The 27,648-nt window shown below is 71.0% G+C and overlaps 2 protein-coding genes across 3 annotated transcripts; one reads left to right on the top strand and one right to left on the bottom strand.

The window, feature by feature from the left end:
* Window positions 1-21: 21 nt before the first annotated feature.
* LOC118501461 (mucin-5B-like) lies at window positions 22-9,364 on the top strand. Its single transcript, XM_036030036.1, is given in 24 exon segments — window positions 22-127; window positions 180-620; window positions 623-675; window positions 677-1,646; window positions 1,723-1,859; window positions 1,934-2,222; window positions 2,395-2,576; window positions 2,846-3,017; window positions 3,560-3,810; window positions 3,951-4,137; window positions 4,361-4,577; window positions 4,677-4,846; window positions 4,917-4,986; window positions 5,235-5,335; window positions 5,435-5,631; window positions 5,996-6,176; window positions 6,473-6,577; window positions 6,667-6,704; window positions 7,204-7,320; window positions 7,658-7,744; window positions 7,856-7,978; window positions 8,272-8,317; window positions 8,489-8,591; window positions 9,160-9,364. Coding segments are annotated over 24 exon segments (4,548 nt in total).
* A 3,838-nt stretch (window positions 9,365-13,202) lies between these two features.
* On the bottom strand, window positions 13,203-26,937 carry LOC114499348 (toll interacting protein). Of its 2 annotated transcripts, XM_028515460.2 has the most exons (6): window positions 26,809-26,937; window positions 17,926-18,075; window positions 17,459-17,641; window positions 16,509-16,661; window positions 16,035-16,125; window positions 13,203-14,092 (listed from the first exon to the last, which is right to left on the bottom strand). In XM_028515460.2, exons 1-6 carry the CDS (start codon window positions 26,839-26,841, stop codon window positions 13,878-13,880), a joined length of 825 nt encoding a protein of 274 aa, XP_028371261.1. In that variant the 5' UTR covers window positions 26,842-26,937; the 3' UTR covers window positions 13,203-13,877. The 2 variants fall into 2 exon arrangements, with proteins under 2 accessions (XP_028371261.1, XP_028371260.1); XM_028515459.2 differs by lacking the exons at window positions 16,035-16,125; window positions 16,509-16,661; window positions 17,459-17,641 and having other exon boundaries at window positions 14,033-14,092.
* Between the last annotated feature and the right edge of the window lie 711 nt (window positions 26,938-27,648).

The following is a 27,648-nucleotide window of genomic DNA, read 5'->3' as shown; positions in this document are numbered from 1 at the left end:
GACCAGGCCGGCCAGTTCCAGATGTGCCTCAACTACCAGATCCGCGTGCTCTGCTGCGACGACTACAGCCACTGCCCCACGACACCGGCCACCACCACGGCCCCTCCGCCGACCTCTGGGGCCACCAGCACCCCAGGGCCGTCCTCCACCACGGCCACCACCCTAACTGCAACCTCCAGGGCCACCAGCCGGGCCACCAGCCAGCCTGGGGCTCCAGCACCACGGCCAGCACAACCCAGGCCACCTCGAGCTGGGGGCCAGCACCGGGGGATCCCCGCCGCCCCCCGTTCCTGGGACCACCAGCGCCCTGCCCCGCACCACCCGACGCCCCTCATCAGTCACCCCTACACCCTCGGTGTCTTCGGTGACCACCCCGACCTCAGCCACCACGCCCTCTGTCACCCCCACCACCGCGTGTCTGCCTCGCTGCACCTGGACAGACTGGCTGGACCAGAGCTACCCCATGCCCGGGGCCTCGGGCGGCGACTTTGAGACCTTCGACAACCTGCGGGCGGCCGGCACGCCCCTGTGCGCGCGGCCCGTGGCCCTGGAGTGCCGGGCCGAGTCCCAGCCCGACGTGCCCCTGGCCCGGCTGGGCCAGAAGGTGCTGTGCAGCCTGGAGGAGGGCTGGTGTGCCACAACCGCGACCAGGCCGGCCAGTTCCAGATGTGCCTCAAACTACCAGATCCGCGTGCTCTGCTGCGACGACTACAGCCACTGCCCCACGACACCGGCCACCACCACGGCCCCTCCGCCGACCTCTGGGGCCACCAGCACCCCAGGGCCGTCCTCCACCACGGCCACCACCCTAACTGCAACCTCCAGGGCCACCAGCCGGGCCACCAGCCAGCCTGGGGGCTCCAGCACCACGGCCAGCACAACCCAGGCCACCTCGAGCTCGGGGGCCAGCACCGGGGGATCCCCGCCGCCCCCCGTTCCTGGGACCACCAGCGCCCTGCCCCGCACCACCCGACGCCCCTCATCAGTCACCCCTACACCCTCGGTGTCTTCGGTGACCACCCCGACCTCAGCCACCACGCCCTCTGTCACCCCCACCACCGCGTGTCTGCCTCGCTGCACCTGGACAGACTGGCTGGACCAGAGCTACCCCATGCCCGGGGCCTCGGGCGGCGACTTTGAGACCTTCGACAACCTGCGGGCGGCCGGCACCCCCCTGTGCGCGCGGCCCGTGGCCCTGGAGTGCCGGGCCGAGTCCCAGCCCGACGTGCCCCTGGCCCGGCTGGGCCAGAAGGTGCTGTGCAGCCTGGGGGAGGGCCTGGTGTGCCACAACCGCGACCAGGCCGGCCAGTTCCAGATGTGCCTCAACTACCAGATCCGCGTGCTCTGCTGCGACGACTACAGCCACTGCCCCACGACACCGGCCACCACCACGGCCCCTCCGCCGACCTCTGGGGCCACCAGCACCCCAGGGCCGTCCTCCACCACGGCCACCACCCTAACTGCAACCTCCAGGGCCACCAGCCAGCCTGGGGGCTCCAGCACCACGGCCAGCACAACCCAGGCCACTCGAGCTCGGGGGCCAGCACCGGGGGATCCCCGCCGCCCCCCGTTCCTGGGACCACCAGCGCCCTGCCCGCACCACCCGACGCCCCTCATCAGTCACCCCTACACCCTCGGTGTCTTCGGTGACCACCCCGACCTCAGCCACCACGCCCTCTGTCACCCCCACCACCGCGTGTCTGCCTCGCTGCACCTGGACAGACTGGCTGGACCAGAGCTACCCCATGCCCGGGGCCTCGGGCGGCGACTTTGAGACCTTCGACAACCTGCGGGCGGCCGGCACCACCCTGTGCGCGCGGCCCGTGGCCCTGGAGTGCCGGGCCGAGTCCCAGCCCGACGTGCCCTGGCCCGGCTGGGCCAGAAGGTGCTGTGCAGCCTGGGGGAGGGCCTGGTGTGCCACAACCGCGACCAGGCCGGCCAGTTCCAGATGTGCCTCAACTACCAGATCCGCGTGCTCTGCTGCGACGACTACAGCCACTGCCCCACGACACCGGCCACCACCACGGCCCCTCCGCCGACCTCTGGGGCCACCAGCACCCCAGGGCCGTCCTCCACCACGGCCACCACCCTAACTGCAACCTCCAGGGCCACCAGCCGGGCCACCACCTACCCTGGGGGCTCCAGCACCACGGCCTTCCCGGGCCCTCCCGGCCCCACCACCGCCTGTCTGTGCCGGGCGTTTGGACAGCTTTTCAAACCAGGTCAGTGAGGAGCCGTTCCCTCCTGGAACACACCCTGGCCTGGCCCTCAGTTCCTCGGGAGGGCCCCCAGCTCCGTGCCCCATGCTCCATGCCCCACGTGGTGACACACGCCGCTGGGGACCCGTCCTTGGCTGGCCAGGGCGCCTTAGGTCTGTGGCTGTCTCTCCCACAGGGGACATCGTCTACAACAGGACCGACCACGCCGGCTGCTCCTTCTACGCCATCTGCAACCGGCACTGTGAGCTCGACCGCTTCCAGGGCCCCTGTGTCTCCCCCAGGCCCCCGGAGCCCGTGACTGCTGTAACCCCGACCACCCCGGTGGCTGGCTGCAACCTCACCGACCCTCCCCGGAAGGTGCGTGGCCCCCCTTCCTGTGCTGCCCATCCTTGTGTGCTCAGCGTCAGGGGCTGCTGCTGTGTCCCCTGGGGCCACCCCCAGCCCTGCGGTGAGCCCTGCATAGGGGGCTCCGGCAGGAGGACAGCACAGGGTCGGGCCGCGCCAGGCCCGAGGACAGCCCCACCCCTGGCCACAGGGGCCGCGGCTGCGGTGGTGGCGGGGGCGGGAGGTCAGGTGTCCTGCGCGCACCTCCCGCCCCCTGCGAGCTGGGGTCTGCTCTCCTCCAGGTGAATGAGTCCTGGACGCTGGAGAATTGCACCGTGGCCCGCTGTGAGGGCAACAACCACATCACCCTGCTGAAGCCGACGCCGGTGGCGAAGATCGCCTGCGTGAACGGGCACCCGCCGGTGAAAGTGCAGAGCCCGCTGGACCCCTGCCAATACCACTACGAGTGCGAGTGTGAGAGGCCGCGGGGCCGGGCGGGGCCGGGGGGCGTGGCGGTGGGCTCCCGGGGGCACGTTGCCCGAGGTCCAGAGCGACCTTCTGTGCCGCTGCCCCCGGGAAGGACCCTAAAACAGGTGCCTGAACAGCTGTGCCCCGGCCTGGAGGCCCTTGGCCGCAGTGTCACGGGGCCACTCTTCCCCGGAGCCGCAGGGGGGGCCCTTCCTGCCGAGTCCTGGCCCTCCCGGGTGGTGGCTGTTCCCCCCCACCTCGTTCACGCAGCCCCTCCCCTCTCTGTGTCTTTTCTAAGGACACTTGTCATTGGATTCCGGGCCACCTGGCTGGTAATCCAGGGGGACCCCATCTCAGGACCCTTCACTTAACAACAGCCATGAAGACCCTTCCCCGGGAGGCCTCGGGGTCTTGGTGGACAAGTTGAGGCCACGAGGCAACACACTGGCCTGCTTTATATGTGCGGCCGCTGAGGCCCGGGGGGCTGGCGGGGCCCCCCAGGAGGCCGTGCCAGGGGCACTGGGTGAGGACGCTGTCCGTGTCCGCAGGCTCCTGCAGCAGCTGGGGGGGCTCCAACTACCTCACCTTCGACGGCACCTCCTACTCCTTCCGGGACACCTGCACGCACGTCCTGGTGAAGGAGATCCACCCCCGCCTCGGGAACCTCACCGTCCTGCTGGATAGCCACTACTGCGCGGCGGCCGCGGCCCCGTGTCCCCGCGCCCTCATCGTCCACTACGAGTCCGTGGAGGTTGTCCTCACCACCACCATCGGCGCCAGCGGGCAGGAGGAGAGCCTGGTGGGTGCGGGGCAGCGGGCGGCGCCCAGGCCGGGGGGCAGGGCAGGGACCCAGCCACTAGGGGCGAGTCAGCACCGAGGGGTGCGCTGCAGGGAGGGGGCCCCCCTGCCCCTGCGACAGGTCCCCCAATGTGTCCCCAGGTGCTCTTCAACCACGTCCGGGTCAGCCATGGCTTCAGCAAGGACGGCGTGAATGTGTCCATGATGGGAAGCACCGCGGTGCGCGTCGACATTCCGGCCATCGGTGCCAGCGTCACCCTAGACGGGCACATCTTCCAGATCCAGCTGTCCTACAGCCACTTCGCCAACAACACCGAGGGCCAGTGCGGTGAGTGCGGACGCGGCCCAGACCGCGGCGCTCGCGCGCCTGCCGGCTCCGCCCGCCCCGCCCCCAGACTCGGCCACGCCCCCTGCTGCCTGCCCCGGGCTGTGATTGGTGGTGCCGAACCAATAACCGCAGTGGGGCGGAGGGGGAGGTGAAAGGCTGGCGGCCGGGTAGCGGAGGCCCAGCCTGGTCCCCAGGGCGACCCTCCCGGCCCCTCACTCCCCAGGCACTTGCACCAACGACAGGACGGATGACTGCCGCCGGCCGGACGGCACCGTGGCCCCCACCTGTCAGGACATGGCCAAGGACTGGCTGGTCCCCGGGAGCTGCTGGGCGCCCACAGGCCCCCCCACGACCGCCAGCCGCTCCTCCTCCCCGGCGCCCACCGCTCCCTCTGCTTCCCCGTGCCCCACCGCGCACCTCTGCGAGCTGCTGCTGAGCCCGTGAGTCCCCCCGGGGCGCCGGGCCGTCCTGGGGCGGTGGCCCTGCTGGGGCCCAGCACCCAGCTCGCCGTGCTGACCTCCGACCGCCCCTGCCCGCAGCATCTTCGCCGAGTGCCACCGCCTCATCCCGCCCAGCCTGTTCTTCAGCACCTGCGTCATTGACGCCTGCCGCCCCGAGGCGACCTGCCAGAGCCTGGAGGCCTACGCGGCGCTCTGCCGAGCCCGCGGCGCGTGCAGCGACTGGCGGAATGCCACCGGCGGGCTGTGCAGTGAGTCCAGGGCAGCCACCAGGGGCTCCGGCCTCCTCGGCACGCCTGATACCCGTCTCTGTGCCCCCAGACTTCACCTGCCCACCTGAAAAGGTGTACAAGTCGTGTGGCCCTTCGCAGCCCAGGTCCTGTGACTCCAGGTGAGCACCGGCGGGGGCGGGACCAGTGGGGACGGTGTCCCAAGGGCCTGGGAGCAGCCAGGAGGGGACAGAAGGAGGGGCCGAGATCTCTGGGGTACTCTTCCCCGACCCAGACCTCCGACCCAGACCCCATGGGATGCTCAGGGCAGCCGGCCAGCCCAGCACCCCACCCATGCCCGCGGCCCCTCTCCCTCACGCTGCCCGTCCCCTTGGACGGAGGGTCCTAAGGCCGCCCCCTCCCCTCGCAGGACGCAGACCCCAGGGAACAAGGGGCTGGTGGAGGGCTGCTTCTGTCCCGACAGCCACATCCTCTTCAACTCCTACACGGGCATCTGTGTGCCGGAGTGCCGTAAGCCCCACCCGGGCCCCTGCCTGCGGGCGGGTGGAGGGGGCGGCGGGGCGGGGAGCCACCGGCGGACCCCTCTGTCCTGGGCCCGTCCTGCCTCAGCATCCGACCGCCCACGGTCCCAGGCCAGCTCCCGCCTGTGCTGCCGGCGGCCCTGCGGCCACCCCTTGAGCAGAAACCGGGGTTTCTGTTCCCGGTGGGAGGACGGCGGCCTTGGCTGGGGGCGCGGCCAGGACCGAGAGGACGTGGCCCTGTGGCCCGGGGCCCCTGCCACCGGGCCGCCAACCCCGGGACCTCCAGTGAGTCCCTTTCTCCTTTCCTTCCAGCCTGCGTGGGACCAGACGGGTATCCCAAATACGTGAGTGGTTCTGCCCCCACCTGCCCCCACCTGGCCCCACCTCCCTCAAGCGGAAGGAGGGAGCGAGCGCCCTCCCGTCAGAGTGGCCGGCTCTGCCATGGGAGCTGCGGTGGGGCCGGCTTGGGGGGTACCTCGGTGTGTGAACGCCTATCACAACGGCTGCCCCAGAGAAGGGGGCTAGAGCGGGAGGCCAAGCGCTGACTGGGCCAGGCTGAGGGCCGGGGCCTGGCCTGCTGCTGGGCGCGGCCCGAGAAGCGGGGGCACCGTCCAGGAGCCCTGGGGGACCCTGACCTGCTCTGTTCCAGCCCGGAGATCGGTGGGTCAGCAACTGCCAGAACTGCGTGTGTGACAAGAGCTCCGTGTCGGTGCGGTGTGTCCCAGTGCAGTGTGACACCCAAGCCCAGCCCCCGGAGTGCGGCCGGCCTGGCTTCGTGCCTATGATCAGGCCCCAGGCCGGCAGCTCGTGCTGCAAGGAGATGGAGTGTGGTGAGTCCCGCTCCCCGGGGGGCCAGGTGGGGCAGGGGCAGCCGAGGGGGGGGAGGCACAGCACGCCCGGCCAGCAGGGCCCGCGGGCAGGGTTGACCCCTGCTGGACCACTGGGGTGACCTCTGGTCTGTCCAGGGACTTGGGAGGGACCAGAGAGGTGACAGTGAGGAGCCTGAGGAGAGCCCAGGAGGCCACAGAGGAAAAACACTTCTTCGGCTCCGATGCGGGAGAACCCTGGGCACTGGGGCGGCGGGGAGGGCAGGGGTCACCGCCACGGTGTCCTGCTTCTCCCACAGTCTGCAACTCGAGCACCTGCCAGGAAAGCCCCCCGGAATGTGGGCCCCAGGAGGAGCTGGTCCGCGCCCAGAGGGAGGGTGACTGCTGCCCCACCTTCTACTGCGGTGCGTTCCCTGGGGGGTGCTTGGGGCGGGGGGGGGTCTGGGCGCCCTCCCGCTGCCCAGCAGGTCCTCAGCCCTCCCTTCCCTTCCAGTGTCCAGGCTGTGCACCTACAACGGCACCTCCTACGGGGTAAGCGCCCGGAGGCCTGCTGATGGGCGGCTGGCTCTGCACGTCGCTGAGGGGCACCCGGGCCCTGGGGACCTCCCTCCACTTCTTGGTTCCACACGCTCAGCTGTCTGCCCCTCCTGCCCTGGGAGCGGACAGACAGAGGGGCTCTGGGCCCTCTACAGCCAGTGGGGATGTGGGGGCCCATGGGAGGGGCTCCTAGTGCGGAGAGCTCGGCAGGGCTGTGGCTCCGCACCTGGTGGCCTCCCGGAAGACTGTTGGGGCAGGGCCACACCTCCTAGTGCCCTCCAGTCTGCCCAGGACCCCTGCCGCTCAGGGTCCTGCCTCTGTCCTGGGCTCCTGCTGCTTTCCCGGCCTGCGCCCAGCCAGGGGGCACGCCGTGACTCCACCTGGAGAAGGAGAACGCCGCTGTGGGCCTCCCTGCCCCCCCGGCCCACCCGGCCCAGGCGGGGGCCCCTCACTGCCAGGCTGCCCACCCATGCCCTCTCCACCCCCTCCGCAGGTCGGGGCGACCTTCCCAGCGGCCGTTCCCTGCCACACATGCACCTGCCTGTCTGCGGACAACCAGGAGCCGACTGTGCACTGCAAGGAGAACACCTGCACCACCACCTGTCCCCAGGTGAGTGACCCCTGGCTCGCCCACCTGGCAGCATCTTTGACACTGGTGTCCAGACCCCAGGGCAGATTCCTTAGCTCAGCCTGTGCCGGGGCCTTGATTTTCCCTGAGAGGAGGTCACGAAGCGGGAGGACAGGGTGTGCGTGTGTGCACGCATGCGTGTGTGTGTAGGGGCACGGGGTGGGGGCAGGGCTTGCGGGCTGCTGGGGGCTGGGGTTGGGCTCTAGGGAGGCCGACGTAGACGAGGAGGGGCTGGAAGCAGGGTGAGGCTGAGGCAGGACCAGGGGGCAGCCCCTCTCGCTCAGAGCCAGGCCCAGACGAGCTCCTGTCTGACCCCCAGGGCTACCAGTATTCTGCGGTGGCCGGGCAGTGCTGCGGGGAGTGCACGCTGGCAGCCTGCCTCACGCCCGATGGCCAGGTGCTCCAGGTAAGGGGGAGCCGGGTCTCAGCCCTCCACCCGGGAGACCCTCCCCTCCAGCCCTCCCCGGACCACAAGACCACCCTCACCCCGCCTTCTACTCGCCCCCGTGCCTTTCAGCCCAACGAGACCTGGGTCAACAGCCTGGTGGACAACTGCACCCGCTACCACTGCCAGGTTGAGAGAGGGGTCCACATCCTGATCCCGAGGCCCGAGGCCTGCCCAGACCTGTCCAGCTGCAGGGTGTGTGCCGGGGGTATCGGGCAGCTTGCTGGCTGCCTCCCCCGGGAGGCCCCGCCCACACCCCCGCCCTGCCCCGCCCTGGAGTCCACGCCCCACCACGGACCACGCCCCCATGCACGAGGCCACGCCCACCCACCTGGAATCCCCGCCCCCACTCAGGAGGCCACGCCTTGTCCCGCCCTGAAACCCACACCCCACCCAGGGCCACGCCCCCACCCGCCCTGGAATCCCCGCCCCAGAGGCTCGCTGGAGCTCTCACCCGCCCCCAACCCTTTCTCCCTCCCTTGCTGCAGGGCATCCTCAGGAAAACCGGCTGCTGCTTCTCCTGTGAGGAAGAGGGTAAGTCGAGGCCGCCCTCCGGCCCCTGCTCTCCAGCCGCGTCCAGCCTCCGCCCACTGGCTCCCCCCCCCCCCCCCCTCCCCGGCCTTCGGAGCCACACCCTGAGCAGCCAGCTCAGCGGGGTCAGGTCCGCTGAGACGCCCCCACCTCCCCCGCCTTTTCTCTGTCCAGACTCCTGCCGGGTCCGCGTCAACAGGACGGTGCTGCGACACCAGGGCTGTGAGGCCCTGGTCAACATGACCTTCTGCGAGGGCCCCTGCCCAGGAGTGTCCGAGTGAGTGGGCCCGTGCCCGCCCTGCCCCCGGCCCCCTGCGGACCAGCGGGAAGGCGCCCAGGCCGCACATCGCCGCACGGTGACCCTGGCGGCTGCCCTTGGCCCGAGGCCCTGCCCTGGGTCCTGGGTGGTCTAGAGGGGAGAGGGTGACCACGGAGGCACTCCCCTCTGTCCGCACCTGTCTGTCCGTCTGCGGAGTGCCCCTCCGAGCCAGGCCCCGACAGCCAGGCACAGGGACAGCTAGCTGCACTTGGGGGGCAAACTCAGGGCCTTCCGCCGGCCGGGCTCTCGCGGCAGAGCCAGCCCCCTGGCCTGGGCCGCGGCCAGCAGTGAGCCCTCGGCCGGAACAAGAGGGTGGACGGCCCAGGGCAGGTTCCTGGAGGAGAAGTCTGTGGGGTCAGTAAGTTTGGTGAGGGGAGAGGGTGCCTGGCCGGAGAAGCTAGGGATCCAAAGTGACCCCGACCGCCCACAGGGCCGCCCCAGGCCCGGGCGGCGCGGCCCGGCACCCGCACACCCGCGAGGGGTGCTCCGGGCGGTGAGGCGGCGTCTGAGGGCCGTGTGTCCGCAGGTACTCCCCCGAGGCCCGGGCCATGCGGCGGCGGTGCACCTGCTGCCGGGAGACCAGGGCCCGCGAGGCGGCGGTGGCCCTGCGCTGCCCCGACGGGACGGCCGTCCGGTACACCTACACCCATGTGGAGCAGTGCAGCTGCAGCCCCACCCCCGCCTGCGTGCCCGAGGCCCCCTCGGACCGCAGCTTCGCCCAGCTGTCCTAGGGGCCGCCGCTGTCCGACGCCACCGTGCCCCGCCCACCTCCCACCTGCCCAGGGTGGAACCCACACCCCGGCGGCGACGGGAAACAGACAGTGCAGTGGGGGTCCAGCTGAGGGGGCCACGAGGCAGGGGACCCCTCCGGCCCATCCCGGTCGCCTGCCCTGCCCTCAGCGCCAGGCCTCCTCTGGAACAAGCCCCCCTCCCCACCAGACGCACCCCTTGCCGGCATGGGAGGGGCCGGGCTGTGCTGCCCCCACTGCAGGCCTGCGGGCCGTGGAGCCTGGCCCCTCCCGCAGCACTGACCCCCGCCCGTGCGGGGCCTGCTGCCTCCGGGGGCGGTGCGGGCTGGGTGGCCACCCGCCCATGTCTGGACCTGGGGCTGAGCGGCCGAGGGGCGGCCAGGGAGGGGTCAGTGCTGGAAGCACCGCCTCCGCTCCCCCAGCCCCAACCTCGCAAATAAACGCTGAGCATCGTGCACACGTGGTGGTCCTGGCGTCTCTTTGGCCGGCGGGCTCCCCGGGCCCCCCTCCTGGGGCCTGGGTGGTGCAGGGGCCCCCAGGCTGCACGGCACCCCCGAGGCCTGTGCTGCCCCCGCTGGGAGGGGCAGAAGGGCGGGGGCATGGAGGCCCAGGCCAGTCTCGAGTGAGCTGTGGGGACCCTGGCAGGAGCCAGGGGTCAGCCAAGGGCTCAGGAGCACCCTCCCCGTTACTTCAAACGCTCGGGGCTCTTAGGAAACTGGTGGCAGATGGTGGGGCCTGGGCCGGAAGCTGCTGCCCCTGCAGGCTGGCTGCTCCGACCCGAGGGAGCCGCCCCCACCCCGGCGTGGCAGCCCCTCCTCCCCCGGGGCGCCAGGCACACCTCTGCTTGTGTGTTTGCTGCCGTCTGCCCCCCCTAGGCAGGGGCTCCCCTCTCCTCTCTCGGCCGCCCCCAGAGCAGGGCCCGCTGTCCGCACGTGTCGGGGGCGCAGGCTGTGAACGCACCAGTGGGGGGCACTCGCGGGCCCTGGGACGTGGGGGCTTGACCCTCGCGGGAAGGAGGACTGACTCCAAGTGGACAGGAGGGTCATGGGCAGCAAGGCTGTGGCCGGTGGGGGCGGGGGTGGGGGAGGGACGCCCCGGGGGAGGGCCTTCTTGCGAGGGAGGGCCGGGCTCCTCAGCGGCCACTGCCAGCACCCAGGCCCTCGTCCCCTCCTCGGGGAGCCCGGTCGGGACAGGCCACCGCCGGGAGGCGGCCCTGCAGGGTGACAAGGTGGCAGGTTCGCCGCAGGTGAGGCCGCCCGCCCCTGGGGTCACCCGAGGTCACTCCTGTGAGCTGGCCCTGTGTCTCGCGGTCTGAATTCCTGGGGCTCCCCGAATGTCTCGTCTTCCGTGCCGGCCCCGAAGGGGTACGACGGGGGAGACCGAGGAGAACGGGCACTGGCCGCTGCGTCGCCTGAGGCCGCCTCAGGCGGTGGGGGCTCGCGAGGTCGGGGAGGCGCCACGGCCGCCCGCGCTTTGCACCCCTGGGAGCGGAAGCCCTGGGGCGGAGCGCAGCGCCCCTCCCCCCACGCCGCCCGCTGCTCCAGGAGGGCGGGCGCGGCCGGTGGGGCAGGGGGAGACAGGCCGCGGCTACTGTGCGGGGGGGCTGACGCCGACCGCCCTCCGCCACCGCCCAGGTCTCCCCGAAGCTGCAAGCCTTCACCCAACAGGCGCAGCTCCGAAACAGGTGCTCCAGGAGAGGCCTCCGGCGGCTCTGTGCGGGCGGCTGGCCCTCCTGCTCCCCCGCCCTCCCACACGCCCCCCCACTCCCGACTCCCACGCGGGCCCCGCCCTGCCGCCCGAGCCATGGTCTCTGCTCCATCCCCCTGGGCCCGGTCTGTCCTCTTACTGCAGACCAGGGTGTCAAACCCATCGTCACCGGGGCCACGGCAGCCTCCAGGTTGCCTTCGAAGGGCTGAAGGGGAGCGCGAGAGCTGTATGAATGCGACTGCTGCTTCACACTTAGGCAAGAGCCCTGCGCTGGCTGCCGCCGGGTAGAAACCAGGTGCCGGGCCGGGCTCGGCCCTCGGGCCCGGCGTTTGCCGCCTGTGCTGCAGACAACAGTCCTCTGAGCCCTGTTTTCTTTTTAATTTTTAAAAAAGATTTATTTTTAGAGAGGGGAAGGGTGAAAGGGAAACATCAGTGTGTGGCTGGCCGCCTCTCGTGCGCCCCCCTGCTGGGCACCTGGCCTGCAGCCCAGGCCCCGGCCCTGACCAGAATGAACCTGGGCTCAGTCCTCTGGGCCCCAAAGGCCCGCCCGGGCCAGTCTCTGAGCGCGTCTCCGCAGGGTGCCACCCCCACGACGGTGTCTCGGGTCTTCTTCGCCGCCGGACTCCCCCTGGGAACCGCCAGGGCGTCCTGCTGGGTTAGGGGCACCGCCTGTGCTGCAAGCCCTGGGACCCCCCAGCTTCCGCTCTCTCTAAGTGAGGGCCACTGCTGTGGTGCTGGCGACGCCTTATGGCTCACAGGCCGCGCAGCAGACGGTCTCAGGGGCACTCCGGGCTGTGTGGAAACTACACACTAAGGACGTGCTTCCCGCCACAGCACCGAAGGCCGCCGCAGGGCCCCCCACCCCCACCCCGGGGGCTTCTCCTTCACTGGCAGAAGCGTGGGGCCCCCTCTTCCCTGGGGTTTTGCCCAGTTCGGGGAAGGGAGTCCTCTTGGGGTTCCCTAGGAGTTTCAAACGGACCCCGGCGGCAGCTCCGTGCTCCCAGAGCCCAGCCCGTGGCCCACAGGGCCCGTCGAGATGTCGAGATCGGCTGTGAGCGTGGCACCGGAGAGGCTGTGCGGACGCACGGGCATGCTCCAGGCAGCGGCCGAAGTCTGCGAGGGCCTGTGCTGCGGGGCCGGCGTTTGGCCTGGCCCGGGGCCCCAGCAGCCCGCTCAGTGGGGCCCCTGTTGACGCGAGCCGTCCGAACGCGGTGGCCAGCCCCGCGGCTGCGAGCGGAGTTACAGACAGTCGGGGACACCAACGGTCAGTTTCCCTGAAGGACTTTAATTCTCTATCTTTATATAGATCATTTGTTAAATTAGAAGGCTGAAAAGTAAAAATATATTTTACAACCCGCGAGGCCAGAGGGGGCGGCGGGCCGAGGCCTGAGTCTGCAGGGCCCACCCACCTGTGGGGAGCGGCCGCCTGCTGCACCCGACGACGACGGCCTGGAGCGCTGGGGCCTTTCGGGGGCCAGTAAAAAAGTGTCCGTGAGAAAGGCGGGCGGAGACGTGGCAAGTGCAGGTCCCCCAACCACTGCGCCCGGCCCACGGGGTCGCCCTCCAGCCGAGTGTCCACTCTGGGGCTGGGCGCGAGCGCGGCCTCCCTGGGCCTCGGCCGGGGAAGGCAGAGAGCAGCGCTGGTCGTGGCCTGCGCCCGGCCCGCTCAGGAGCCGCTCGGACTCGGGGGAGCCGCAGCCTGCTCCGTGCCTTCGCCCGCCGGGAGTGGCAAACGCCCCAGCCGCTGGCCCGTGCTGGTGGCAGCAGGAGAGGGCGGTGCTCGCGGGCCCCGGCCAGGGGTTGGAACCTCTCGGGCAGTGGCGGGCCTGTGCGGAGACCCCCTGGCCAGCGCCACCCAGCTCCGCACCCTCCGCAGGCTCACGGGAGCAGGCCGCCAGCAGGACAGGCGGCCGGAAACACAGCCCCGAGGGCGCAGTCTTCACGACGCCCACCTGCAGGGGAGCAGCCACGGTCTGCCTTCTGCCGGCCAGCGCTGCAGACGCCCCACCGGGAAGACTGCGCGACCTCGGGCCGGCCGGCTCCTCGGGGAGGGAGGGGGCTGTGGCTGGACGTGAACTGAACCCCCAAAACTCGAGGACTTGAGAGAGGCCAGCTCATGGGTGTGGGTTAAAGTGCGTCGTCCCTGGGAAACCCCTCAAATATCCCAGGTGTCACCCACCCACAGGTCCCTGCCCTGTGTCCGCGGCTGCAGCAGGGCCAGGGTGCGGGCTGTCGCACGCACCTCACGCCCGAGCGGGCACCTCGCAGACCCTGCCCCCCCACCGGGCCGAGCTCCCCAGACAGCAGTGTTCCCGGAACCAGCGTGGGCAGAGCGCCAGCAGGCCCCACCCCCCTCGCTCAGCAGAGTGCCCCGCCCACTGTTCCTCGCCCCCGCTGTGGCTTCCGGTGCACAGGCAAACCGGGGCAGGCGGTGCAGCCCCGAGGAAGGACAGAAGGGACCTCTGAGCTCAGGACAGCCCTGGCCTGACACCACACCAGCCGGGACCGGTGAGCAGCCAGGCGCACAGGCAACGCGGAGGGAGGAAGGGAAGGAGGGAGGGAGGGAGGCCACCCGCAGGCCCACCCCGGCGGGCAGTCCCAAGTGCCCGTCAGGAGCCAAAACCCCACGTGCGTCCCCGATGGGGCGTGGACTTGAGCGACGCGGTCATCCAAGGCCAGGGCTGCACAGGGCTCGCGACAGGAATCTCGTGGGGAACCCTGGGTGCGCGAGCCCGGGGGGCGGGCGGGCGGGCGGGGGGGGGGGGGTGGGGCGGGGCGGGGGCGGGGTCTAGGACTCCTCGCCCATCTGGAGCAGCGAGTTGACGGCGGCATCCTTGTTCCCCCTCTGGGCCTCCAGCACGGAGCGGACCACCTCGCGGTCCATGTTGGGGAACATGTCCTGCACGGCCCGCAGGTCCTCCTCGCTCCAGCGGGGCGCGGCGCTCATGGCGGCCGGGGGCAGGGCCACGGGCACCACGCCGGGGCCGCACACCGCGGGCACTCCTGCAAGCGCAAGACGGGGTCAGGGGGCAGGCGGGGCGGCACCCGGCCCCAGGGGGCACGGCCGCTCCGAGGCACCTGCCTCCACCGCTGCCCCCGCCTTCGGGCTGGCCGTCCGCAGGTGGGTCCCCTCGGCCCGGAGGTGAAGAGGGCCCCCACCCCTCCTTGCAGGGGCGTCTGGTGGGAGCAGGGTCACCCAGGGGGCACCCGCGCAGAAGGGGACCGACCTGGGCCGGTGGGGGTGGCTGGCCACGGTTGGGACACTGGGGGGCGCTGTGACCCCTCCTTCCTTGTCCGAGGACTCGGGACCGGGGGGCTGCCTGTCCCACCGCTGAGGCACGTGCCCCCGACAGGAGTGACCTCCCCCGGGGTTGAGCCCACCAGACGGGCGCCCGGCAGTGTGCCGCAGACCCGCCCTCTCCCCGAGGGCCACTGGAGAGTGGGGAGGGGAGAGGGCGCTCCGGCGGGCTGCGAGGTCGGCTGCAATGAGCCTGCGTGGCGCTCCCGACGGGGGACAGCCCCCGCAGCCCTGCCCCGGAGTCACACAGGCCAGGCCTGTGTGCCCGAGCGTGCAAGGGCCGTGCACTGCCGGGCCGGCGGCCCCGAGCTCCCAGAGCACCTGCACCTCCGTGGGAGACGCTGGCCAGACCCCGGGAGCAGGCACTGCGGGGCCCGGCAAGAGACGCCAGCGGAGCCACCCCTCCACTCTCGGCCACACAGGCGCCGCCCCCACGGGCCACAAGCGCTGGTTCTGCAGCCCGGCAGCGCCGGGACCCACTGGCACCGGGCACTGGCACAGCAGAGTGCGCCCCTGCCCATGCAGCCCAGCCCGGCCTGGGAGCCACCACCACCACCGTGCGGGGCAGAGCACCAAGGGACGCTGAGGGCTCAGGCCCCTCGGGAAGGGCGCGGGACAAAGGAGACCCCCAGGGCGGTGCCAGCCCCTTTGTGCTGGCGAGTCTGACCCGCCACACGCCCCGGGGAAGCGGGGGGAGGGTGTCCTGAGCCAGGTGGGGTTGGGGTGGGCGACGGGGCCTCGCCCTCACCGGCTCACGCCGAGGGCAGCCATCAGCGTCAGGTGTCTGTGCTGGCCCTGACCCGCTCTCGGCGTGGTTCTGACGCTGTCAGCCACGCCATGAAGTCGGGCCGCCCTCCCCCAGACCCCCCGAGAGCCGGGGCTCAGGGCCGGGCCAGGCGGACACACAACGGCTTCACGCTGAATTCCACCCAAAGTGCCAGCACTGCAGCTCCTCACGCCGAGACCCGGGTCCGCCGGCACAGCCGTGCCCGGGCACGTGGGGGACCAAGTCAGCGCAGGCCGAGGGGTGCGCCGCCCTGGAAAGGAACTGGGGGACTCGGGCCGGCCCCGCCGCTCAGGAGGGCAGTGAGGCGGCGAGGACACCCAGCGGACACCGTGCTCAACAGTGGCCCCGCCTGTGACGGCTGCCGCGGGCCCGGGAGGTGGGGGGGAGGCCGGCGGAGGCCAGGTGCTGTCCCGGCTGAGAGGGAGTGTCGGTCCAGTCCACAGGCTAAGGCTCGGAAAACTCAAAGACATAAGAGCCACAGTGCAGCTGACCTGGCTGCACTGCCACCAGGGCCCGTCTGCGGAGGCAAGCGGCGCACGAAGACGACCGCGACACCGCGGGCCCGACAGACGCGCGGCGCCCGTCTCCGCGGGGAACACGCCCTCCGTCACGGCAGCGCACGCGCTGGAACGCTGAAAGGTCACGTCTACGCCCGTGGGTTCCGACTCCCCGATCCACGCCAACGGTCAGGGAAGACCAAGCCCTACTCCGTGTGTGCATAAAATCTTCAGGGTCGCCTCTGACCCTTGCTTCTGGAAGGCCCTCGTGCCTCCTGAGGACCAGGCTGTCTCCAGGCTGCGCGCCAACCCCCACAGCGCCCCGGCAGCACCCCAGGAAGGCCCCCGGCGGGCAGCACTCACCTGTGAGCGGCACGTAGCCGACGCCCTGCTGGTACACGGTGGGCATCAGCACCACAGGCTGCGGCGGCATCACCATGGTGGCCGGCACCGACTGCAACACAGCAGAGACCACCGCGCGGTCACAGGGCGCACTCGCACCGGCCTCCGCCCGGCCAGCCCACCAGAACATCTGGGGAGGGCGGGGCACAAGACACCCCTGGCGCACAGAAGGGTCCTCCAGGCCGCCAGGGAAGCCCCTCCGGAGAGGGGCCGCGACCCCGTGACTCAGCCTTTGCCCAACATGGCCCCTTCCACAGCCAGGCAGGGCCGGGCGGGGTGGGGCGGGGCGGCCCTGCGGGGGCCCACGGCTTCAGACGGAGGCCCTAGCCCCCCTCCCCCTGGGGCTGAGGGCTCCGCCTCGCTGGCAGGCGCCCCTGCCCAGGCCGTATGGGGCCCCTGCAGGACCCCGCCCCAGGGCCGTGCGCACACACTCACCGAGTAGGACATGACCAGGTTGATCATGCCCTCCTTGTCGTCGCCCTGCCGCCCGCTGAGGCAGTGCCACTTGTCCTCCACCTCGCCCTGCCGCAGCGCCTCCGAGATGGTGATGTGCGTCCAGGCGATGCGGTCGTCCATGGAGAAGGCGCGCTGGGGGGGGGGGAGGGGGGGGGGGCCCGTGCTGAGGACCTCGCCTGCCCCAGCCCACCTCCCAAAGCCCCACCCCTCCAGGGAGCCCCCTGCCCTTGGGTGCGGGCCCTCCACAGCCCCCAGGCGGCGTGTCAACAGAGACCAGCTGCCTGGGGACTCCGTGCCCCTCGTCCCTGGCATCGAGGCCCCCCCCACGCCCCGGACCCCAGGCAGGTGCCGTACAGAGGAGAGAAGGTGCCCTCCGAGCCAGCCACGCCTCTCCAGAGGGAGCAGAGGGCAGGACGGGGGGAGGGGGCCCACGGGCACGGGACTGAGGGGCCACCCCCTGCCTCGCCGCCCACCCTCACCCTGGGCACACTTACCTGCGGAGGCACCTGGCTGGGCCGCAGGAGGAGCAGGGGGCTCCCAGCCAGGTGCCTGGAGGACCAGGCCGGGGAAGAGCCCCGCCGCCCCCACCTGTCACACCCCGGGGCCCCTCAGGGGGACCGACCCCTCACACCTGCCCTGTTCGCTCGGCCAGCGGCCTCTGGGCGTCTGGTCTGGGGGGATGTGGGCCGGCGCTCAGCAAGCGCCGTCCCTGGTGACGCTGTGTGTGGGCCCCCAGCGCACAGGCGGCGCCGAGCACTCTGCTGCCACTGGCAGCGGTGTTTCTGGCCGTGGAAGGGCCTGCCCGGCTCGCTCGCCCTGCACTCCTGCTGGGGCGGCCAGGACCCCACCCCGGGTGTCTCTGCGCCCCCCCCCCCCCCGCCCCCCCACTGACAGCCTGAGCCAGGGGCCGGGCGGGGTGCCGCCCTCACCTCGTCAAAGATCTCCAGGTAGAAGGAGTCCACGCCGGGGGGCACGGTGCAGTGGATGACCTTGTTCCAGCGCGGGTTCTTGGCGCCGTTGTGGGCCGTGGGTGTCTCGTACACCGCGTAGCCCAGGCGCAGCCGGCAGTAGGGGTCCATGCGGGTCATGCCGTAGTTCTTCGCCAGCTTGGCCTGCGACGCAGCCCACGTCAGAGCCACGGGGGCCGTGGCCACCAGGGAGCGCGTGGGCTCGCCGGCGCCGTTCCCTCCCCCCGACGCACGGGCCCGCGTGTCCGGGGGCCTGATCCAGCCACTGGGGTCCGTGGCGCGTGGCTGGCAGAGCCCCGGGGAGACGCCACATCTGCCCCGCCCCTCGTCGGGCACGCGAGCGAGCAAACGCTGGAAGCGGGAGCAGCTCCCTGAGCTGACACAGAACCCGGCCCCGGCCCCGGCCCCACGCTCCCCCCCGCACCCACCTGCACCACGGTGATGTTGAGGCGGTCCACCGTGCCCACTGCCCCTCCGTACTGCAGCTGCTGGGCCGCCTGCGCGTCCAGCTGCACCTGCTGCTGCTGCTGCGTGGGCGCGATGCGGAGGAAGTCCTGTGGGAGCTCGCCGAGGTACACCTGCCGCGGGGAGACGTGCCGGTGAGCAGGGCGGGGCCGGGGCGACGGGGCCGGGCCCCCGGTGACTCCAGGGCCCGGATGCCCGGGCCACACTGGGCCTCCATGTCTTTGCCCGGACAAGGGGCGGCCGCCAGAGTCAGGGGTCCAGCCCAGGACCCCGTCACTCAGCAGGCGCTGGGACCCTCACGAGCTCTAGGAAGGTCGCGCTGCTGTCCCTAAAGGAGGGACATCTCCAACAGGCTCGCTGGGCGGTGTCTGGTCACTTCTGGGCGTCCCGCACCCTCTGCCTGCCTGTCTGGGACCCACCCCTCAGGGCCACTCAGGTGCAGGCCAGGCCTGCCGGTGACCAGGCCCCGCTCACGCGGACGACGGGGGGGACCTGAGCCCTCAGCAGGGCCGCTCTCCACACTCCGCATCCGATAGCTCTCGTTCGAGACACCCGCCCGCCTGCCCGCCAGACAGCCGGTCCGCAGGGAGCCGCAGGGACCCTGCCCCGCCCCTCACGGCGCTCGGGCTGCCTGACTCCCAACCTCCCAACCGGGGAGAAGGAAGGAGCCCGGGAGGGTGTGGCTCCACGTTCCAGGGACACGTGGGGGTGGGGATGAACCCAAAGGGCTCCCAGAGAGCAGTGCTCCCAGAGCAGCGGGGGGAGGAAAGCCAGAACCGGTGGGGACCCGTGGACAGTAAAGCGCCCCAGTCAAGGCCCCCGGGCAGACCGACCGGAGCGAGAAGCAGGCATCTGGGTCCCGGGCCCGAGCCAAGGACCGCGCTGCAGGGCACACCGGCTGCAGGGATGAGGCCGCGCAGGCACCCACGCCTCCGCTCCTCCCCAGGCGGCGGCCGCAGGGCCGTGGGGCGAGAGACGCCCAGAGACTGGGGCGGCTGCAGCCAGGCCAGCACATGCCCCGGACAGGGAGGAGCCTCGGGACCCGAGACCAGAGGCCGCAGGCGGACACGCTGGAGCCACTCCGGTGCCAACAACCCCAACCTCGCGCTCGGACCCGGCCGCCCACCGCGGGGACCCCCTGCCATGGCGCCAGCCGCTCGGGCGGGACGTGGCCACCTCCCCGCTGTGCGGTCGCCTGGTCCCCGTGGCCGTGGCCCAGGCCGAGCCACGGGACAGAGACCCTCGCAGCCTCCAACAGGCAGGAGCTGTCCCCGCGCCTCCTGCCCCCTGGGCGCCTGGCGGAGGGGCCGCATGACCGCTGAGCAAAAGCCACAAAGGAGGTTCGATGCCTAAAAACACCGTCTGCGAGACTAGCACTCCAGTCTGGGATCTGGGGGGGGGGGTTTCGTTCTAATTTACTTACACTCCACGCCCCCCCCGGATGTTTTTTTAAAATCCTCACCCAAAGATCTGCTCACTGACTTTAAAGAGAGAGGGCTGGAGAGGGGGAGAAAGAGAGGGACACCCACTGGCTGTCTCCCGTGCGCACCCCGACCGGGATCAAACCCACAACCCTCCCTTGGTACAGAGGGCCGCGCTCCGAACCAGCGAGCTGCACCCGACCCGCCGGAGCCCTGCTGGCTGCTGTCGACGGGCGCACAGGCACGCCCACTCACCCGCGCTCGCAGATGCAGTGCCCGAAACTAAAAGCTACTCTTGTGAGTGCCAGGCTGTTCTCCGAACGGTCACGTGTTCCCTAGAGCCGCTGGTTCCCCCCACCCCCCTCAGAGGGAAGCACAACCAACAGGCCTGCTCCCGACAGCCGCCCCCTCCTAAGCAAGGCCCCAGGGCTCCCCTCCACTGAGGCACACTTTCTAGAGAGACGCAAGGACTCGCAGAACCTGGCTGTTTAAAACGAACTCCCCCCGTGTCTCAGCGTGGGTCCGGCCCAGCAGCGGTGTGCCGCTCCTGCTGTGCCGTGCCAGTGAGGCCAGCCTGACAGGGAGGACCAGGGCCACCGAGGCCACTCTTCCCACCGCCAAGGGACCCCGCAGGGACCCCAGCCGGGGCGAGGCTTGGCCCGCAACAGCCTCACCTGCCCGAGCGAAGCCCCACGCCAGCCCGGCCCCTGGGCCCCCTGGGCACAGCCCTGGGGTGGGCCCCCCCCGCCTCGCATCTCCACCCTCCAAGGGCCTTTGTGAGCCGTCCTCCTGCCCGCCGCAGCTGCGCGGGCTCTGCCGGCGTCCCCGGCCCGGCCGCACCGTGTCCGGGGAGCAGCGAGGGGCACGCAGGCTCTCCGTGGCCTGCAGCGCGGCCCCCGGCCTCGGGATGGTGAGCAGCCGGGCGCTCGCGCTGCGAGTCAGAGCGGGACCTGAGCGGCTTCCCAACTCTGGGGCTGCTCTCAGTGAGACTCGTTCACTCACCGCCTGTCGCACGGCGGGGCGCACGCGACTCGGCGCCTTACCCTAACAGAAACTGGAAGGCTCGTTACTTTCCAGCAAAAGTAAAACATCTGTAAAATTTCTTCAACACTTTCAGTGAGCTTAACTTTAGCTTTTGTTCGCTGCCAAAAACACTTTGTCACAAACTAACTCTGAAGGTCTTCCCGGCACTTGGAACGTTCGGCCCACGTTTTCACCCCACTCTCCGAGCGCGCCTGCGCACCCGTGGGCGCTGGGAGGCGGCCCCGAGCCCAGCTGCCACGCTGCCCCCGAGCCTGTGCCGTCCATGCACCCGATGGCAACGTGGCACCCAGGCACACCCGAGGGAGCAGCGGCGCCCGGGCACCACAGAGCCCTGCGGAAGCAACGTCTACGCTGCCTCCTCGGGGGCCAGCCCGCGTCCCTGGGGCTGGCGTCAGTCCGGGCTGAGAGCAGGCCTGCTAAGGGCCCGGAGCCTCCACAGCCCGGCCCCAGGAGGCCCCTGCACCCTCGCCACACCCCACAGCCCATCACTTGGCTCTAGTCGGCCTGCCCTTCACAGGGGGCAAGGTGGCGAGGAGCGCTGGGTCCGGCTGAGGCCGAGAGGGACAGAGGGACACAACGCCAACAAGAGCCCCTGTGTGGCCAAGTCAGGCGCTGCCTGGGGGGAGACGCCCCCGCCCGGGGACCACACCTGCTGCGCCCGGAGGGGACGGACCCCGGGGGCCTCCCGGTGCCTCTCAGGAGCCTGCCACGCCTGAAGGCCTGTGAGAGGACGCTGGCCGCTGGTCACCCGGGGCCGGAGCTCAGTATGACCCAGACTCTGTGCCCCCGTGATCGCCGAGGAGCTGGGGGTGGACGTGCAGGCTGAGGCCAAAGGCGGCGTGTGGACCAGGACAGAGCACGAGACCCGGCCGGCTGGCTGCGTGGCGGCCTGCAGTGAGGAGGGGCAGGCGCCCGACCGGGGCTGGTGCGGGCGGGAAGGCCTCCCCCCGCGGCTCTGCGTGCTCAGCCCCCACACGCCTCGGGCAGGCCCGCTGTGGCCCCAGGAAACACGTAGCAGGGGCCCAGCCGAGGTGAAAGATGCGCCGTGGTCACTGCGGGGGTCACCGAGGTTCCGCTGTCAGTTCAGCATCTTCCCAAACCAAGTCTGGGGGAAACCCAACTCCTCACCGACACGCAAAGCCGCAATGCCATGTGGGCGCGCGTGGCACCATCGGTCCCACCACGAGGCCCTGGTCCAGCCACTGCTCACGCCCATGCGTGGTCCTTTCCCCCGTCCCCCGCCCCGGGTCTCCAGGGTCTGCTCCCTCTGCCGGCGTCCTTGTTCCCCGAAACACGAAAAGGAGGGGAAAGGCCGCCCGTGTGGGCGCTCGCCGCCCCCGTCCCTCCCGGCTCCCCAGATCCATGGGCCCCCCATAGGGACGCCAGGGAGCGCCCTCCCCGTTCCACCGTTTCCAGTCTCACGGCAAAGACCGGCTCCCGTCCCCTCCTGTCACCCCCGCCTTCCCAACTTCTCGGTTACTCGAGACAGGCCAGGTGCTCCAAGGCCACGATGCCCGGCCGTCCCAGCTCTGCCAGGGTCCACAGTGGACACCGGAACCTGAGGCTGGCGAGGGGGCGGGGACCGCCCCGGGCGCAGGGGCTGCAGAGCAGAGGAGACTGCAGCGTGCCACGCTCCCCAGACCTAGGGGGCCCACAGCGCGGCCTCCCGTCCAGGTGCTGGGGCGGGGAGCCAGCCTGAGGTGGCCCCCCCAACTCCACTGGAACAAGCCCTGGCCGGGTGGCTCAGCCGGTTGGGGCGGCCTCCCCTGTGCCAAAAGGATGCGGTTTGATTCCTGGTCGGGGCGCAGCCCCAGGCTGTGGGCTTGATCCCCAGTAGGGCGCATACGGGAGACAACTGATCGATGTCTCTCCCTCTCTCTCCAGAAGCAGTAAAAGCACATCCCTGGGTGAGGGTTATCTTAAAAAGCCACAACCGCCAACCAGCCCACCAGAGGGCTGAGGGGCGCCCAGGGCCGGGATGACGGGGTGGGCACGGCGCTGGTGGCAGGCACCCGGCAGGTGGCGAGGCCTCGGCGTGCGTGTGGGTGCATTTGCTGCTCTCCTGGCGCCCGCGCCTCAGCGAGCGATGAGGAGGGGCTGGACGAGAGGGCCATCGGGGCTGTGGGAAGAGCCCGCAAGGGGCGGAGGCGGGGCCGAAGGCAGGAGGGGCCCTCAAAGCCCAAGAGACGTGAGGGCATCAGCCTGGGGAGCTGGGGGGAGACCGAGGTGGGAGGAGGAGACTCCGGGGGTGCGGAGACTCGGCCGCCCAGGAGCCTGTCTGGCGGGGGGGTGGGGGGGGCTGAGACAGAGGACAGTGCAGGGCCAGCAGGTCAGAGGTGGAGGATGGGCGGCAGGCGTCTCCTCGGCCTTGAGACGAGGAGCCCAGTGTGCCCGGGGCCGACCGGCCGGACCAGGCAGGCCGGTGGGGCGGGGTGTGGGTGGGGGTGCGGGGGGGGGGTGCGGGTGTGGGTAGGGGTGCGGGTGGGGCCGAGGTCAGGAAGAACCTGAGCTGAGACGGCTCTGTGGGCAGTGCCCCAGGCCGTCCTGAGGGGTCCAGCGGGGCAAGGCCACCCCAAGGCTCTGGCCTGAACAACGCAAAGGACACAGCGGGCTCCAACTGGGGGCAGACCCACTGAACCCACACGCTCACCCGCAATGGGGGCGTCTGAGGGAAGGAGGAGGCTGCCCCGAGGTGTCCAGAGCGCTCCAGGCAGGGGCAGGACCCGTGGGTGCGGAGTTGGGGGGTTGCTGAAGCCCCGAGACCTCTGAGCGAGAGAGGACAGACTGAGACGAGGGGCAGCAGGGGCCGCGGGAGGGAGCCCAGGCAACGGCAATGACCCAGGGCAGGAGCGCCGCTGCCCCGTGCCCGCTGGCGGCCGCCGGCCTCACAGGCCCCAGAGCCCACACAGGACATCTCCCGAGCAGCACCGAAGAGGAGCCGCCACTCCAGCCCCGCCTGGAGCCCCGGCGGCCACCCGCGGTCGCCTCCCTCCGTGCCCAGGAGCACAGGCGGCTTTCTGCCAGCGCGGGCACAGCCCCGTGCAGCCAACTGCCCCCCCCCCCCGCCAGCGTGGAAACCACAGGCGGGGGGGGGGGGGGGCACGGAGGCCGGGGAGCGCGGGCCGGCGGCCGTGAGGAGCAGCCCAGTGAGCTCTGAGAGAGGGGACTCAGTCCGAGGGCCCAGCCGCCGAGGGCTCGGTGCCCCCCGAGTGCACGCCCACCCGCCCACCAGCCAGCCGGCGTGAGAACGGGTCCCGCACAAGGACTCAAGACTCAGAGATGCCGAGCACCGCCCCGCCCCGGGTTCGAGCCGAAGAGCACGCAGACGGTCCACACGAAGTCCCAGGTGGGCGGGCACCACGGCTCCACCGGTAGAGCAGTGGCGGCCGGAAGGGGGGCAGAGGGAGACCCTCACGCGCCGTCCCAGCGCGGCCCGCCAGAGCTCCGACCACCCCGGCAGAGGGGATGACGACACTCGAGAGGCCAGCACTGCTGCGGGTGGGATGGGGCGGCGTCACGCCCGGACCCTGACCCCTGAGCCCTGACGAGGACGGCCGTGACCAGAACAGGAACACAGCCCAGTACACACTGTCCAAACCAGCAAAGAACAAAAGGCTGAGCTTGTTAAAGCTGTTTACTCAATTCAAAACAAGGCAAGGAGAGAAAAAGAAACAAAAAATGAGACAAATGAAAGTACGAGATGCCGGGGTGGCGTGGCTCCGTGGCCGAGCACCAGACTGGGACTGGACCTGGCGCCGGTTCGACTCCCGGTCAGGGCTCGCGCCTGGGCCGCGGGCCGGGGCCCCGCTGGGGAGTGTGCGAGAGGCAGTGGACAAATGCACCTGTCAAATGTTGACGTTTCTCTCCCCGTCTCCCCCCTTTGCTCTAAAAGTAAACAAATAAAATCTTAAAAACCCCCCAAAACTACAAAATCTTCTCTTTTTAAGAAACAAGTATGTTTATGAAGGACACATGGACAAAACCAAGGGGGAGGGTGGAAGCGAGGGAGGGAGGTGGGCACGGCTGGGGTGGGGGAGAGTGGGGGGGGAGACGCAGACAACTGTAATTGAACAACAAAATAATTTTTAAAAAGAAAGAAAAAACAAATGTGCATGTTTAACAACACCCTTGACCCTGGGCCCCACCGGCCCGGACTTCTGGGAGACCCGCTGAGTGAGAGTTGCCTCGCGTCCCCTCGGGCTGACAGGCACCGCCGCGCTGCACAGGCACGGGCCGCACGCCCCCGGGGGCCAGTGCGTGAGGCGGGGACCCCCCGAGTCCCGGTCCCCGCAGGTGCCTGAGAGTCTGTGAACTGGACAGCAACACCGGGCAGGGAAAGGGCTGCCCCTGCAGACGCACCAGCGTCGCCGAGAGCGGGGCGAACAGCACAGGGTGGGGCAGCCCCTGCGGCTGCGCAGGGACACACAGCCCTGGAAACGCGGACAGCAGGTCCCCTGGGCCCCGGCGGAGAGCCGCAGGGGTGCCGCCGCAGGGGACACAGCCCGGGACTGAAGGCGGGGGCCGGGCCCGCTGGTCTCACACACGCCCCACACGGCCCTTGCCCGGCCCCTCGGTGCCCCACCGACCCACGGACCCTCGGAGGAGACCTCCCAGACCTGCCCCCCACCCCCTGCACGCTCCAGGGGACCCTGCCTGTCACTCCTGATTACGGAGGCGGGGGCAACGGTCAGACTTCAGAGTCCGTCACGAGTGGAACCCGTTCCTGGGTGGGCAGGGATGGGGCCTAGGCAGAGCCGCTGCCAGGCCGCAGGTGCCACAGCGAGCTCTCGCCTGAGGCTGCCTTTACCGGCACACGCTGGCCCTCGGCTCCTCTCAGTGGACGGGCCAAGCCCCTGAGGGACTCCCGGCACCTCCCAACACCCAGAGCGCCGGTCAGTGCCCACTGCCGAGGGAGAGCCCCTCCACCCGGCTCTGCTCCGCGGCAGGAGGCCCTGGCAAGCACCGGTCTGCCCGGAGGGGCGGGCCTCAGGTGGGGGAGGCAGAAACTGCAGAGGGCGTGGGCCGGGAAGGACTGGCAGTGCAGTCACCAGATAAAACCCAAGGGCCAAATGCATGTGCCGGCCCCTCAGCAGGTGGCCACCCGCACCCGTCAAACCCCTCGCTCGGCCACCCAGTGTCCGGCTCCTCCAGCACCTGACTCACTCCAACCCCCGCTGGCCAGCACAGACGCCCACCTGAGTTCAGACCCACGGTCCCACCTCACCGGCCCCCCACCCCCGCCCAGGGCTCCTCTGTGTGGTCACAGGACAGGCGGTAAGCTCCGCCGCAGGCGCTGCGCCTGCTCGCCCGCCTCACCGACCAGCCAAACTGGCCGAGCGAGGTGCACAGCCACCCCGACCCCTGCCCCGAGGGCACCTCCCGCAGCCCAGCAGCTCCGGCGCAGGCCCGGCGCTACTGCCCGCCCACAGGTCCCCGAGTCTGGTCTATGCGGGCTGCCCAGCAGCCCACGGACACGGGGCCGCTCCACCACCACCCCCCAGGAGGTCAGACGGCACGCGCGCGCCGTCACAGCACCGCCCGTCTGAACACCGACCTCCGCTCCCCGCCCCCGCCCCCCCCCTCCCCGCGCCCCAGTGTCAGCTGCTTCAGCTGCGCGCGGTCGCCTAGGTGAACGCCCCTCGGGAAGGCGCGCACAGAGGCGGCCGGGGACCGGGAACTGAGGACGCGATGGCCCAGGCGCCGGCCCTCTGACCGCTGCGGCCTCTGCTCCAGGCACAGACCCGGGAGCGCTGCCCAGCAGCCGGGCTTTCCCCGCGGCCCAGGCGCGCACAGGGGAGCTTGGGGCCGCCACTCGCTGCCAAGAGGTGGGGGTCCTGACACCGGTCTGCTTCGGGCTGTTCCCGCTGGGACACCCGAGCAGCAGCCGGAGCAGCCCCCGCGGGCCTCCGCCCCAAGGGGGCTCCCCGCGGCTCGGAAGGCGGATGACGTGGAAAGACTTCCTCCCTCCAGGCAGGGGGGGCCGGCGAGATGCCCCCCGCCCCCCGTAGTCCGAGGACGCGCGCGGCCCGGCCCGGCTCGCCCTCACTCACACCCACTCAGAGACACGGCCACGCCCGCGAGCCTCCCTCTGCCCGCAGAGGCGGGCGGCGGCCCCTGCGGGCCTCGGGCCTCTCCCACCCGCGCGCGGTGGGGGCGAGGAGTCCCGACACTCGTCGGCCAAGGGCCCCGCAGAGGCGCCCCCTCCATTCCCGGGCCCTCCAGACACGGGGCCCCCGGCACCAGGGGACTGCCCCCGCCAACCCCGCCGCCGGCGGCCCCACCTGCTCGCCCGGAGCCCGGGAGCCGCACCGGCCGCCCGCGCCCGAGCGGGGAGCCCGCCCGCCGCGCCCCGCCGCGCCCCCGCCGCGCCCGGCGCCTCACCGGCCCGCGCTGCGTGCTGACGGTGGTCGCCATCGTGCTCCGCCGGCCGGCCGCGTCCACCGAGAACTGACGAGCCCGCGACCCTCCCCGCGGAGCCTGCGACACCGCCAACGGCTGTCCCGGCGAGGCCGCGGCACCTCCGTCAGCTGACGGGCGCCCCGCCCCGGCGCCGCACACTGCGCAGGCGCGCGCGGCCCCGCCCCTTCCGGCGCTGCGCGCGCCACTCGCGTGCTCCCGGACGGCGCCTGCGCAGTCGTCGGGCGGCCGCGCCCCGCCGCTGGGCGGCTGCTGGCGTCTGGGTTCCTCCTGTGTGGGTCGCTGGGCTGGTGGAGCCCGGAGCTGCCCCAGAGGTGCGGATCCGCGGGGCCCTCCCCACCCGGAGCCTCCGCAAGGCTCACAGGGAACTCGAGAGTCGAAGATTTTGGCTGTAGCTATGTCGGTTGTCGTCAATGACTAATGCCCGCGGAAAACTGTCGTTCCCGGGCCGGGACGCAGGAACACGTGACTCCAGCAGGTGGACACGCCGCCGGTGAACCTTCGCGCCCCAGCGGGGTCTGCAGGCCCCGAGATGGTGCCGGAGCCCCTGTGTCCCAGGGAGGGGCACAATGAGGCACATCAAGAAATACTAGGAAAATCTCCGCACTGCGGCTCCTACCCGGTTAACCTTTTTTCCAACCCCCTTACCTACCTTGTTTTTCTAAGGTCGGCCTCAGATGAGACGTTAAGACAGTTTTTAGGGTACATTACCCGTCGTCTTCGCAGATCCCCGGCATCTGGATAAAGCACCCATCAAGATTCAGTTCTTAAGCCCTGGCTGGCATAGCTCAGTGGATTGAGCAC

This window comes from Phyllostomus discolor, chromosome 6 (assembly GCF_004126475.2).
Source record: "Phyllostomus discolor isolate MPI-MPIP mPhyDis1 chromosome 6, mPhyDis1.pri.v3, whole genome shotgun sequence".
NCBI classification, from domain to species: Eukaryota; Metazoa; Chordata; class Mammalia; order Chiroptera; family Phyllostomidae; genus Phyllostomus; species Phyllostomus discolor.
This window is presented reverse-complemented; position numbering and strand designations above follow the sequence as displayed.